Source organism: Lepisosteus oculatus, chromosome 21 (genome assembly GCF_040954835.1).
Source record: "Lepisosteus oculatus isolate fLepOcu1 chromosome 21, fLepOcu1.hap2, whole genome shotgun sequence".
In the NCBI taxonomy this organism is placed as follows: domain Eukaryota; kingdom Metazoa; phylum Chordata; class Actinopteri; order Semionotiformes; family Lepisosteidae; genus Lepisosteus; species Lepisosteus oculatus.
This window is the reverse complement of record NC_090716.1, coordinates 8,429,903-8,444,144: the sequence shown is the minus strand read 5'-3', so window position 1 is coordinate 8,444,144 and position 14,242 is coordinate 8,429,903. Positions and strand designations below refer to the sequence as shown.

Genomic DNA, 14,242 nt, shown 5'->3' with positions numbered 1-14,242 from the left:
ATTAGTATATATCCAAAAATATCTATATCTCTCTTAAATCCCAAAATGTCAGGAAAACAGCATGATTCTATGTGATCTCTAGAGTTTGTCTGGTCCACGTATTCCCAAAAGCTTTACTTTAAACGCATAGGGCCAGAAAATGCTACTTCACTCTGTCAGGAGGCACTATGGGTAGATTCCCATACATTTTGGGAGTGTCCAGAGGTTATCTTCAGGAAAGTGGTCTCTTTCCATTATACATTTTCCTAAACGGACATTAGTTTATTTACTGTGCATTTAGTGCACCTGCTGGGTGATGACTCTAATCTGGGCTTCAAATGGTAACGGAAACAGATCTACTGTAGCTGCCCAGTATGACTGCAGGTAAAAAGGCTCTTGGCCCAGAATTCGGAGCCCCCACATTTCTGCTCTTGACATCACTGGATCCTGGACCATCTTGATATTATTTGAATGAATCCTTCGGCTTCTGGGATTCAAGGTGCTAGCAGGGAATATTGGAAGCTTGGAGTGCTGCTGCTGTAGGGAGGTTGTTGTCACAGTTGGGGTAGATGTGTGGAGGGGAGTACAGTTGAGGAGCACGGGTGAGGAAGGCTTGTGCAGGGTGAAGCATGGCAAAGCTCACTCAATATTAAATAGAAACATGGGAAATTTAGCAATGCCTGTTCTCAGGCAGATGACGGTAAATAAATGGAATTTGACTTTTCAACTTTTTTTTCCCCAAATGTAAAAATGACCTTTGCATGCTGGTCATTTGTGGACATTTATTCATTAACAGCAAAACAAAACTTTAGGACAAAGTCCAAAATGGGGAAAATATTGACAGATCATGGTAGCGGGTCACTTCCAGTGTGCACTATTGCAGAACATTTGCAGATATGTCTTGAATAGAAGTTTTAGGCTCTGGACTTGGTGGTGGTTTTTGTGGGTGCTGTGATGGTCTTAAGGTACTATATCTCATTAAGATTGTTTTTTAGTGAAATGTATAAAATTTAAAATCACCCATTATATATAAAAAATAAAGAAAAACACAGACAGCAAGTGAAGAAGTGTTCCTTTGCAGCATGACGCAGCTACTGTACCTACTAGATAATATACATCTACAGTATAAGTGTCAAAACATGTTTAGCCATTTTGTTCTGTTTATAGCATTGCTTTATTTGTTTTTTTCTACTCTTTGGGATGATAAGTCCTGTAACTCACCTGCTGAGTTTGCAGGGTGGAGCTGATTAAGACAGAATCTTCTTATATGTGACATGCAAATAAATCCATTTGAATCAGTAGAAATACTTGTTATTCACCTTAAACCATCATTACAATACCCTCAGTGTTTTAAACTTTGTAACATCGCAATTAGTAACTAAGACCTATGACTATGAAAAGAATCCATGCCTGGGCATAAACCTATCCTTGTATAAAGAAGAATTGATACACAGTGGGCATTTGATTTTTTTTCTAACCAAACTCCATTTTAGATCGAACTAAAATTCAGCGAGGCAAGCAAAACATGTAGAGGCTTGTTAAAGCATGAATAAAGCCACTTAAACATGACAGTTCTGTTCTAAGGTTTAAACTTCTTTGACTGCTGACATTTTGCATTTTGGTTTTCTCTTTGATAACAGTTATATAATTCTTCTCTTTGATTTTATGTCAGCATATTAGCTTGCTTTGCTTTTGTTAATGTTAATGTCTTTACTTCCATTTCAGGAACAACCTTTGACTACCCTACACCTTTCTCTAGAAATGAAGACTTAATAGTGTAAAGATTATTCTAAACCCTGTACATACCAACTGTGGTTTTGGAATATCTAGCACTAACCAAGTATCTTAAATATCTTTTATATTTCCTATGTATTTCTCCCTGTTTTTAGAACGGGATGTACCAACGTCCTTCAGCCTCTTGTTAAAACATGAACTTACATAATTGTATCAGGAAACAAAATCTGAAAAAAACAAAGCGACACCTGTGCTATAACCAGGGTTGGTAGTGTTTTTAAAGTCTAAATGGAACACAGAACACAGAACAGCTAGACTTGATGGTTGTGCTTGCAAATCTAAAATATATACTTGGCTGAAATATGATTTATGATTAATGGAGGATTTCAAGGATGGTTACATTCAGAAATAATTAGTGAAGAGGTGCGCTAATTAAAGAACAGTATTATACCATGATTTGTTTTGCTCTCATCCGGGCTCATTGGCATAAATTACACTTAATTAAGTTGTGGTTTGACTATTACTTTCTAATGTAACTTGTGCTAATGACCTATTACACGAGGGCACGATTTTAAATGACTTGTTGTGTGAATCACTTTGGTAGCCTCAATAGCACTGAAATGGGGAATTCCTTTCAATCTTGCCGTTACAACAGCTCAGACATCCTCAAACTCTAATTACTCAAAAGTGAAACATGATGGAAACCCAATATGTGATCTAACAATGAGCTTGCTTTTTCTGGCAGCTCCACAGCTATGATGTGAAAATCACAATGTAACCTTGTGTTTGCCATTTGCTGTCAAGCCTTTTTATCTCTTCAGCTTGCCGCTAGAATATTGTTTAGTTATCTGAAATGTCAGAATCAGCTTCGCCAAGTATAATGGTACTGACAGGGGATGTTATGTTGCGGATATGAATATGGGTATGCAATCAAGTCAGATACTGTTTGAAAATATATTGAGTAAGCATGAGGTTTTGTAAGCCATGCAATATTGATATTCTACTAAATCATATAAGTATGTAATATAATTAAAATTATGCTGATTGATGATTTATCTTGAAAGCCCCTTTTCCATTTTGATTACAATATATTTTATATAAAATGTAAATATGATAATACCCTGATACTACATTTTAAACTGTTTCTCTAGTGGATATTGATTTGTTTTTTCTTTTTGACCATATAGTACAGTGAGTGCAGTTATTTCAAATATAGTATAAGGTTTATTTTTCTTTTTCCCACAGCAATTTCTTTTGCTTAATGCTTGGGCAAAGACTAAATGACCAGCTCTTTATCCAAGTTTGAATTATTTATTTTTAAAATGGAATATTGTTCTGAAAGTTCAGAAAGCTTTTTTTTTTTTCAGGAAAGACACTTCAAAATATCTAACCCTGTAAAAACGGAGTAAAGCGCTTTTTTATGCAAAACCACCTTCATCAAGCCAAAAAAAGTATCAAGAAGGCTGTCGTGAAGCTTCTTAAGTGCTTCTGTGCATCAAAATAAATCTTAATGTGTAATAAAGCATTTCATACTGTATTCAAATGAACATTTCAGAATGTTTTATTGAAAAGTTTGATCAGTCAACAAAAAAGTTAATTGTGAATTTCGTCCACAGCATGGAACATGCTTGTGGAAAAGCTTGCATCTGCAGGGAACTCAGTGGAGAATAGTTACGTGTGACAGAGCCATAAAACAAACATGTCAACACGACTTAATATTACAACATCTAACAGAATGCATCAGCTCTTGCAAGACCATACAAAGTAACACAGAATTAAACTATTACAGGCGACTCTGAAAGCAGTGCATTATTCAGGAAAGACATATTACACAAACTCATGTGTGCAGAGTAGGTATTATGTACTGCCAGCTTAATTTTAATTTACAGTTCTCTAGCACCTACACTGACAAGATTTTGTCGGTTATGTTGTAGCAAGAAGTAGAGCATCAACAAGGAAGTCAATGGGTGAAGACAATGGGTGAAGACCTTGCAGCTGTTGTTTTTTGTTTGATGTTCAATGTAGCAACATTTCCACTAACATAATACACCATCACTTAACACTGCCAAAAAGACCACAAGGTAGTTTATTTTGCATGAATATTTTATTGGTCTGAACACGCTACAGATAAAGTACTACTTCATACATGTTTTAAGGACTGAGGTTTCACAGCTGTGCTTTTCATAAACATAATATTCCTGAAAATAAATATTCCAATGGAAGTATTCTATTTGAATCATGTTAAAGTTTATGGTCTACAGTGACGTCTTTCTCTTAAAGAGGCTTCCAAAGCTTCTGCAGTGAGCTCAGCAGATTCTACCCACGGGCCCAGAGCTCTGCAAGCTTACCTGCCACAATCTGAGCTGGCAGTTGTGACGCACAATGTGATGTGTCTGGAAGGGCATGAAAATTTCATCTGAGAAGGGGGCACTGAAGTGGAAGTCTTTCGCCAGGGCAAATGTCAGAAAACATTTAAAGTAAAACGAAATGGTGTATTCTATTCTGAGTAACTCTAGAAAAATACTAAGCCCAGTGATGCTTTTCCATTTACATTCTTTTTACAAACTAATAAGGACTTTTGTATAAGATGTTATAGATCACAAATCAGGAAGACTACAGTACTGGCACTATTCTTGTATAAAGAGGGCCCAATAGCGTTTTTTCAATCTGGAACTTGATTATACATTCTATGAGAGTACTGTAGTTATAAAATTCATAAGACATTGCCATTAAGACAGTTTTGAGTTTTGACAATAGAGATTTTCTCAGCACAGTAAAGTGGGCTAAGGAGACTGAAGACACAGAAACAGAGGTGTATACAGTAGCTTTGACTGTATAGCTAAAGTGGAATTCTAGGTCTTGGTCACTTAAAACAATCCTCTGGAAGAACAATACCAAAAAATGCCACGACTGAGAAGGAAGACTATTTTCACCGTCAGTAGTGTCTCCATATCTAAATAATTCGGATTATCTTAATGACAGGGATACTTGCTCAAGGAGGTTCCATTCTCTCGCTCTACCTCAAATAACAGGAGAACCAGAGAGGGACAAAAATGCAGTCAACGGACACAAACGGGGAAATAAATCTCTTTTGGAAAGTTGTTCTTTGCCCTGTTGTAACTAAGGAAGCCAATGTATCTTTTTTTGATATGTGAAACTATAATAGTTTTATACTTGTATTTTAAATTAACTTGAACCACTTTATCCACTTTTTTTTAGTTGCATGTTTACATGGTGAAAGCTATCTGTAAAACATATCAATGATCCCATTTAAGGTATAGTGTCTTTTTAGTGAAAGGGCCTTAACAGAAATGTCAAGAATTTCCTCTTCCACATTCGTATTTGAAAACGTTGAATAGTGTTTGATTGTGCTTTGGCTATTTTAAATACACAAATTTGCTGCAGATATCCATGATGATTTGACTATGGATAGTGGCTACTGATGCGTATTAAATATCACTTTGTATAGAACTGTCAGCCTCCAGGGTTTTTTCTGACACTATAATTATAACAAAAGAAAATCCATTCCCTCACATTTGCCGTCAACACAGGTTTAGTTTCTTTGACATGACTATTTTGCTTTCCTGAAGAAACAACTGTCCGCTACAGAACTGGTCTTGTGGAACTGGTCCAGTGAGTCATTCATTTACTCACAGGTACTGCTTACTTAGTAATGAAAAGAGAAACAATACAAACCTGTCATAACCCATCAAGTATGACTAATACTGTATATATATATAAAAACAAATGCTCCTAGTTCTTCACTGGAGCGTATTGTTTCTGCAGTTGCTCTTAAAATCTGCTTTCAAATCATACCATACTATCCGAGAAGGATATTGGTACACTTATTCTCTGTTAAACTTCATAACTGAGAATTTGGCAGAAACTTAAGAAACATGGAATCAATACTAAAATCTGACGAGTATGGTTTGTCAAGAGACAGACAAATAGTATAGATTTTAGGCAATGCATTTAAAATAAGACTAAAGATTGGTAGCCAAGATACTTAACAATTACAATATTTGTATTGTGTGTTTGGCTGAGATACTGGGATGTTATGTCATTGTGAAGACATACAATTGTGTTCTGTTTGCCATGAAAGCAGAGGATGACTAATGAATAGGCTTTTATAAACTTTATACTGCAGTCATTTGCAAAGGAAAAAGTGCTAAAATTTCTCAGGGACATGTGAATACTTTTGTGAATCCTTGAGGAGTGCCCCACAAAGATTCTACATGCTTATCTGTAGATGTTTTTCTTCATCTTTGTGAAATTACACAGGCAAGCAATAAGCAAAAATGAATCCTTGTTAGCAGAATGTAAAACCTTCAGTAACCTGTTCATTACATTTACACAGTGCTGAGCAGACCTCAGTTCCCACCTAGTCAAGTGTGTCTTATTGCTGTTTTTAATGTGCACAACGTATTTGATCCAAGGTGGTGTTAAATGGTGTACTAACAAGGTGACCTAAAGGAGTCCACTTACAGGATTACTATTTTGTTCATGCCATTATATATTCCCAAGGATCTAAATTGTTTAAAATAAGGTCATACTTTCCATTAAGAATACACTTACAGTGCATTGAAACTTTTAACTCTATTCTGTGGAATTCTCCATGATAAGCCATAGTCCAAAAAGACATACCCTGTAGAACATTCCATACCCTAAAGATGCTAATGCTATTACATGGCATAAAGTCACTGTAAAAAGGAGACATTTATATACATTGATTAACCTAGGTGCTGTGTCTGAGAGATGTGAGAAACCCATTAGGCCTTTGGGGGAGAACATGGAAAATGCACACAGAAGGCTCTCCAGTTCAAAGTTGAACCCATTACTTACTAGCTGTGGGGGTGCAGACCTAACTGCCACACCTCTGTTGTACCCAAACCATTGCAAGGATATTTTAGGTAGTACATTTCTGCCACACCCAGTGTACTGAATCCTGACAGTTCTCTTTATGAGAAGTGTCCTCACAATCAGAAAGCATCTCTGTAAGCAACAGCCAGCTGAGTAAACTGCAGGGACTGATAGTGTATAATTTACAGCGTGGTGCATTTGCTCAGGCAGTTTGTCTTGTGTTTCCTTAATGACATTTTAAAATTAAACTATTTTCTGCCGCTGCAAGCATGAGAAGATGCTCTATCATTTATAGCATACAGCAGGAGAAAGCTACAGTACCTGAAAAGAAAGCTGAAGGCATTAGGGGTGTGGGAGTGTGAGGAAATATCAGACAAGACTTTTCTTTTAGGACGTGGAGAGGTGGTCTCAACCTTTCTTTACCTGAAAGTTAATTTAGTTCCCTTACTTTAGAAGACTGAGGGTCACAACCTGAAATATGTAGGACAAACATGGGAAGAAATAAATACATTTATGAGTCCATTGTTAAAATTCACTCCATGGTATATAAAAGCTCCTATTTATATACTATATTATATTCTTGCTCAAAGGTACTACTTCTCTGAATGCAATGTATTTTACTGAACAGCATAACGTGTTATAATACAACATGTTTAACAAACTTTCCTGAATACTAACGTTATTTTCTAACAGGTCTGAAAACCTGTAACCATCAAGTTTATGATGGTTAAGTTCACATATATTGCTGTTAATTCATGGTGGTTTCATTTAGTACTGCACTATGATATTAATGTTGCAAAGTGTTACATTGAATGTTGTTTGTGAGGATGTATAAAAAAGTAGTCAAAGGACAAGGACACTGCATACCGTATACTCCCATCATGCAAAAATATCCGAGTTAGAATTTAATTTCTCATACTAAATTATCGTATAACCGTTCGAGAGCGCAACACCTGGAGTCCTTAAGTCCTGAAAACTGACAAAAACATCCGACGCCTATGCTATATACAGTATAGGCTAACCTATAAACATCTCAAACCATTAACCATATGCCTAGTTGCTATACATGACTTTTAAAGAGATGTATTGCCTACGGGTGACATTGTACACAGACAAAAACAAACGCTTATTAAAATAAGTAACACAGGGATCAAGATAAACGTGCATTTACTTAAGCATTTCCAGTATACCTCATCATAAGATTAAAAAAAAAACACTACAACCAAGAAGACAATACATAAATTTTAAATTACCAACCTTTTCCTTATAGGTCGTCTACTTTTCTTCACTTTGACTTAACGCACCGATAATAAAAGTCACAGCTGATGTATCGCATGCAGCAGGCGTTTCAAGAACTTCAAAACTGTGTTTGTACTCTTATTGTAACAGATCGTCTAGCGTCCGGACACTTCTTAATTCTAGTCCCAGAGTGAGTTGCTGTCGCCATAGTTCAATACTCAAGTCTTTCTTCCAATCACCTGTCATGTGATTACAGAGGCGTGCCAGGGCCAGCACAGTACAATACACATGCTGCTGCAATGGAGCGCTAACGCACTTGTGTGGTCCGGGGTTAAAGACTACGCGCTTGCTGCAGTTTACTGCGCTCCAGAAAGAAAGCACAGCTGGGTAGCACTGACAAACCGAACTATAAGGCAAACCCATTAAATAAGTCTTCCTCAGTTTCTTACACTATAGAAAATGTTTTTCTTTGCAAAACATATTTGCAAAACATATTTTATTTTCGTCATCACTGGCATTTACGCTTCACCCAGCAATGCGAAAAGTGAGCATGGATGTCTTGAAAATGTTGAGTTTTACATCGGGATGATTCAAATGAGTCTGAAATGACAAAAAGGTCTACATTGTCTAAATACCACGAAGAGAAATATTTGTGGGAACACTACGGTGCCACCTGGTGATTAAACCACTTGATAATATATTTATAATTGAACACATGGATTACAATAGCATTTCGGGCTAATTACGAAAAGTATGTAATCGAAAAGTAAATAAATGAAGAATAGTATTATTGTTGTTCAATATGTACAGAAAAAGTCTAAACAGTCAAGCAAGTAATGCAAAATGTCCCATTGAAGACCTTCGTATACTGTATGTGCGTTTTTAGTAATGATGCAGAAAATTCTTAAAGATACATTAAAATTTAACGTTTAAAGTATTAAAAAAGCTTTATTTGGTGTAGTAGTGATTTTCTATTAATTTAATTAGTTTTATGGTGTTAATTATATGGTAACAACGATTCAATAATAATTTTACAGGAATGTTACTAATGCTTTGATTCAAATAAGAGCTACAGTACAGTATATATGAAGTTAGTTCAGGGCATTCCTAAACTCAACGTAGCAAAACTTGGAGATGAGTAGCAGCTGGGAACAGGAAACGCTCCTTTTTACGCGTAGATGCGAATATCTAAGCAACCTTCCTAATCTTGTAGCCGAAAGTTCAAACTCTGGGCGCGTTTTAAAAAATCGATTGAAGACGTTATGAATTCAGATCATAACCTAGGAAACGAACACGATTAGCTGGACTTTAACTGAATGTCAAACAAATAAGTGATATCTGTTCTAATTAGACTTTTTTTCTGAAGTTCCCAACAATAAAGGAGCAACACCTTCAGCATCTTTCTTGTTGATGGTCGCATTGTCGTTAAAGTCAAATGTTTCTATGCAGGATACGAACATCGATAATACTCTTTTCCCTCATTTTCATCTTCCTGATTCCTGGTTTTAGTCTTGGTCCAAGTGGTCTATTATGTGGTGTCTGTTGATTTCTTTTTTAAACATGGGATAAACATGGGCAGCTGATGTTTTATAACCGTCCTGCTCCCTCCAGTGGTAGAAATAGTTTTGGCTGGTAACCCGAGCTCAAGGATGCAATAGTACAGTAGGTCACATTCCTGCACAGTTTTCTACTATGGAGGTAACTGTTACTGTAACTACATTTAAAATAAACTTTTCAAACATGATAAACAGTACAAAACAATAACCAAAACTCCTTAAATAAAACAGCCGCGTTAGATTGTTTCTACATAATTTTTTAAAACTCAAAATTAGCTATTCAGTGAATCGTAGATTAGATTCATAACCATTTGTGAAACATAATGTCTGAATCTTTGTTTCTTTGTTGAAAAGAAGTCACTTAGTGATTCTTTGCACCAGAGTATATTTCACTGAAAAGTCAGTATTTATTAATCTTTTATTGTTATTTTACATAACTATTCATTAGTGGGCTCTTTTGAGACATGACGCACCGTAAACGTGTTCCTTGCGCGTTTAATTGAGAACGTTCTTCTGATCGTAGCATGCTAGAACATTTCCTGGTGTTTTATTGACAATTAGATGCTTTTAAACTTCAATACCTGTAGTGAAACAGATGGATGCCACTTGCGCGAACAGTAGCTGTGGAACATTAATGAAATCTTCAGGCTCTGTAAGTGGCAATTTTCAAACAGCTCTAAACATTGTCTGAAACACTAGCACTGTAATATACAGTGCTGCCCGGATTACTGTATGTAGTGTACAACTAACAACAAGGGCTTAATAATTTTGCTGCCACCATAGCCTAGCAATATCCTCGAAATGGTATCAAAATGACCATCGGTAACAGCCACCTGCTGAAGTGCTTTGAGAAACCATTGGAATAAAAAACACTTTGCAAATGCAATGTACTAGTATTGTTATTGATCAAAAACGTCTTTATTAAGATGTATGATTTTCAGTCATCAAAAGTACAGTACACATTTAAAGAGCAAGTAGCATAGCTCGAAAAATACAGCGTTATACTTTGCTGCATGTTGCTACAACTGCAATTTGCAACTAGAAAGTAGCCTTAATACGTGTAGAACTTACTTTTTCACTCCCAATTTGCTTGACATGAAAGCATGGCTGTGTTTTCGATGTCCTATGACTTCACTTGTCGCAGCTGGATAACTGCAAAGTGGCGCCGCTACTTTACTGGAGTCTGAAGAACTGCATTTGTTACAGATCTGCTGTACATGATTACTCGAAACTTCATGCAGTGCTTTGAAAATTTTCAGATGTGAACCACGATAAAAAAAGATTTACAGTTACAGTATGTTTCTTAAACCGCTGTAACAACCTGTGGGGTTGTATACAGTAGATCTTATTTTTGGCAGTTCGCCATTTGCTCGTTCAAGTTCACAATACTACTACATGCTAAAAATAAGTTTATGTTAATATTCAGCTTTCCCCGCCTCGTATCTAGACTTTAAATACATAATAGAAGCAAAGCCTGCTTTGCTTTTTAATTAGTGCCTCTTGTAACTGCAATTACATATTTGCAAAATGGAATTAGATTTGAAGAGAGCATGCAGCATAACTTTTACGCGATAAGCTTGCAAATATCTGCCTGCAAATCCGTGCTTTGAGTTATATCGATCCTAAAGATCCTTCGTTTTTTTGCTTCGTAACTAATCTGTAAATGGTCTGGTATCCATCATCCCACGAGTAAATCTGCTTTTCCTTTGGGTTATAATGCATAACAGAGTGACTTCCATAACGCTTAGGGAAATATAAGATCTGGCTCTCCTCATTGCTTATCATATCATGAATATCGTACAAACACTGTATTCTCGATCTTCCCCCATAACGCGAATTGTAGACTACATACAAGGTACCGCATATTAAGAAAGCTGCTTCCGCGTCTTCGCTGCTACAGCTGGTATCCCAACTATGTTCTACAGAAAGACTTCCTCTGTCTATTTTAGTGATCACTATTTTACGACCAGTGTCTGGATCAGCATGAATAGACCACAATCCCAGCTCATCAATAGCCAAATCGATAAATGTGAATGGGGAAAGCTGATAAACTGGCACTCTGCCTGCCCCCGGCAATAACATGCTGTCAGTCACAGTTCTGTTGCGTATGTGGAATTTTATGATCTCATTTAAACTGCCACTCTTGTGAAAATACAGGAAACCATTGTACACTACATGCCCAGTTCCCTGCCAAGGGAATGGTAGAGTTACATTCCTTGCTACTTGGGTGAAGTTGCTTTCAGTAAATTCTTTAATGTTGGGAAATTCTAATAGAGTAGTATTTTTGGTCCCGCTGAAAAAATAAATTTTCGGAGAAGATTTGCTCGGGTCTTTCATCCATGAACCATGAACGTCTCCTGCTTTTTTCACAATCTTTATAGACTTTATACTTGTTAGCATGGCATCACAATCTGTAAAGATAAAATAGGCTTATTAGTGTATTGTTTTGTAACCCAGCGAGCTGTATTTTTTAAAAAAGAAAACACCCATTTATCACTGATAGAACAGACTGTTTTACATAATTTTATTCAGCACACAAAACTGATAAAGAACAGAGGGACTTGTTACTGGTCATTTGTATGAATATAAAATATTTCGTTTTTTTCCTTCATTGATACAACTTGTACAAAAAGGCCTAAAGCTTGTAGTACTTAAGGTGGGCATGTTTCTCTGCTGTTTTTCCTTACCTGTCCCCAGCTTGAGCTTGTCTGCCTTCTTGCCTTGTGCCTTTTTTACCTGCTGTTCCAGCAACCTGTCGTCTATCTCTACACATGGCTGCACAGGGCTCTGATTCTCCAGGTAATCGATGTCATGCTCGATTCTCTCCACTCTGGACACCACACTCTCCACTTCGCTCCTGAACTCTGTTCTGTAAACACCCAGGCCATCCAAACGGGCCCGCATTTCTTTCGAGAAGGCATACAGCTCCTGGACATACTTCATGATGTCTTGATCACATTTTATCAGCCTGTCCTGTTAAAGGGACATAAACACAGGGCTCACGAAAAGATCCAGTAATGTAGCATGTTTGCAGACAAACCCAGACACAAACACATGAATAAATATCTTATATTCAATGCACTAAGTTTAGAATGATTTTCCAGAAAAAACAATAAATTCAGTGTTGAGATTCCCATGAAAACACAAGCTCTGCAAAAGCAAGAAAGATATGTGTGAGAGTGTATTTAAAAAAAATGATTCAAGATGAAAAGATGAATCATTTAAATAAAACTTGAAAGCCTGCCACAGACATTGTGAAAAACAAAATCTATGTTTCCAGGGAGAGCATTCCCAGAAAACAACCCTGAATATGCTGAAGTTGTTGCAGCTCATAAGTTGTGCAGGGTGAAAACCCGTTTCTAAACAAACTATTTTTAACGTGCGTGTCATTATAAACATATGGTTGGTAACACCTTATGTTAAGCACCGTATATTAAGACTTTCTGAGGTTTTCAATTTTTTCCTCCTAACCAGCATAAAGTAAAAATGTTAAGAGCTACACATCACTCAAAAAACATATCTAATTTTCTTCACCTCATTTATTAATACCAATCCATCTATTTCATTGAAATACGTATTTCACAAGTTAAATTATATCCTTACCTCAAGCATTGCAATTCTGCTTTCAAAGTACTGCATAATGATGATATCTTGAGTGATCCTCTGTGCATTTCCAATCACCTGAATCAAAAGCACAACTATGAAAACTTTTAAATAACAATAATGCATGACTGAGGTTTAATCCAAGCAAAAAAAAAATCCCTTGAAGTTAAAGATTGATTCACAAGTCGCCTAAAACATGCTTGAAGTTTCACATTAAATGTGATTTTGTTGGTGACTACTTCGCTTGCATAAATCTGTAGACAGCAGGCAACTTATTTACTCCATAACCCTTCCCTTTTGCAGTACATTTAAATAATCCACGTGAAAGGCATTTTTCCACAGGCTGAAGTATCGTTCCAGATGGTAATCTAGTCCAGATGTGTTGTGTCATCTAAACTTGCAAGCCCTTTCACAAAAAGGAATATTTTCTGTGATTATTTGTATGCACAGAAAGATTTTGGAGAAATATGAGGTTGCAAATATGTAGAAAGACAAAATGGCTGCACAAAATATTCATTTAGCCCCAGGTTAGCTGACTGGTGAGCTATTCAGCATTTTCAAACTGACCACAAGTTGATTTTGGAGAAGGATGAGAACTTTTTGAACATTTTTTCATAACGTCTACAAACAACTTGCAGAATGAGCTGATTATTTCGTCTTTTTTCCTAACTGCACAAAAAATTGTACTGTTATGGTGCTCTTACCATTCCATAAATTGACTTGCCAAGATAATTAAAAGATGTATCTTCGTGCTGAAAGAAAAAAATACAAAATGTTGTTCACCTTGGTAGGAGTCACAGACGTCAGTTAATGCTTTTGGAAAATTTGCACAATTTGTAAAAACCTTTTACAAACATGTTTGCATGCTAAAGGATTCTAAATGGTTTTATTACTTGCTCTGTGAATGAGATCTGGAAACAAGGTGTTTTTTACTGTGGCATAATTTGAAAAATGGTTGGAAATTGTTCCATGGCTAACTGTCAGGTTTTTAATCCTGTTCCCCTGACAGTTAATAATAATAATGTTTCTTTATTAGCCCTATACAATTTCTTGCATTAGGAATTTGTCTTAAGGGGTTAAGGGCCTTGCTCAGGGGCCCAACGGAGTAGGATTCTTCTGCCAGCCACAGGATTTGAACCGGCAACCTTCCAGTCACAGGCGCAGATCCTTAACCACAGAGCCACCGCTCCCCTAGTTAATGAGTTAATGAACTTCAGTTGACTTATTGTGAGTCAATATTACTATATAACTATCAAATAACGGTATAACAT

General features: G+C 36.4%; 2 protein-coding genes across 2 annotated transcripts in view; both read right to left on the bottom strand.

The window, feature by feature from the left end:
- The window catches only part of ppfibp2b (PPFIA binding protein 2b), a 61,859-nt gene extending 53,801 nt beyond the window's left edge, over positions 1–8,058 (bottom strand). The window contains exon 1 of the mRNA XM_015338293.2: positions 7,831–8,058. The gene's annotated coding sequence lies outside the window, so the exon portion shown is untranslated. The remainder of the gene's footprint in view (positions 1–7,830) is intronic.
- Positions 8,059–10,272: 2,214 nt separating this feature from the next.
- Positions 10,273–13,444, bottom strand: olfml1 (olfactomedin-like 1). The gene is made up of 3 exons (XM_006642625.3): positions 12,972–13,444; positions 12,056–12,341; positions 10,273–11,779 (listed from the first exon to the last, which is right to left on the bottom strand). Exons 1-3 carry the CDS (start codon positions 13,095–13,097, stop codon positions 10,980–10,982), a joined length of 1,212 nt encoding a protein of 403 aa, XP_006642688.2. The 5' UTR covers positions 13,098–13,444; the 3' UTR covers positions 10,273–10,979.
- Positions 13,445–14,242: the final 798 nt, after the last annotated feature.

Coding starts and splice junctions, on each gene's coding strand:
- olfml1 (XM_006642625.3), bottom strand. CDS start 13,097: ATGCATTATTGTTATTTAAAAGTTTTCATAGTTGTGCTTTTGATTCAG. Junction 12,342..12,971: donor GCAGAATTGCAATGCTTGAG/GTAAGGATATAA, acceptor TCCCTTTAACAG/GACAGGCTGATAAAATGTGA. Junction 11,780..12,055: donor CAAGCTCAAGCTGGGGACAG/GTAAGGAAAAAC, acceptor TTATCTTTACAG/ATTGTGATGCCATGCTAACA.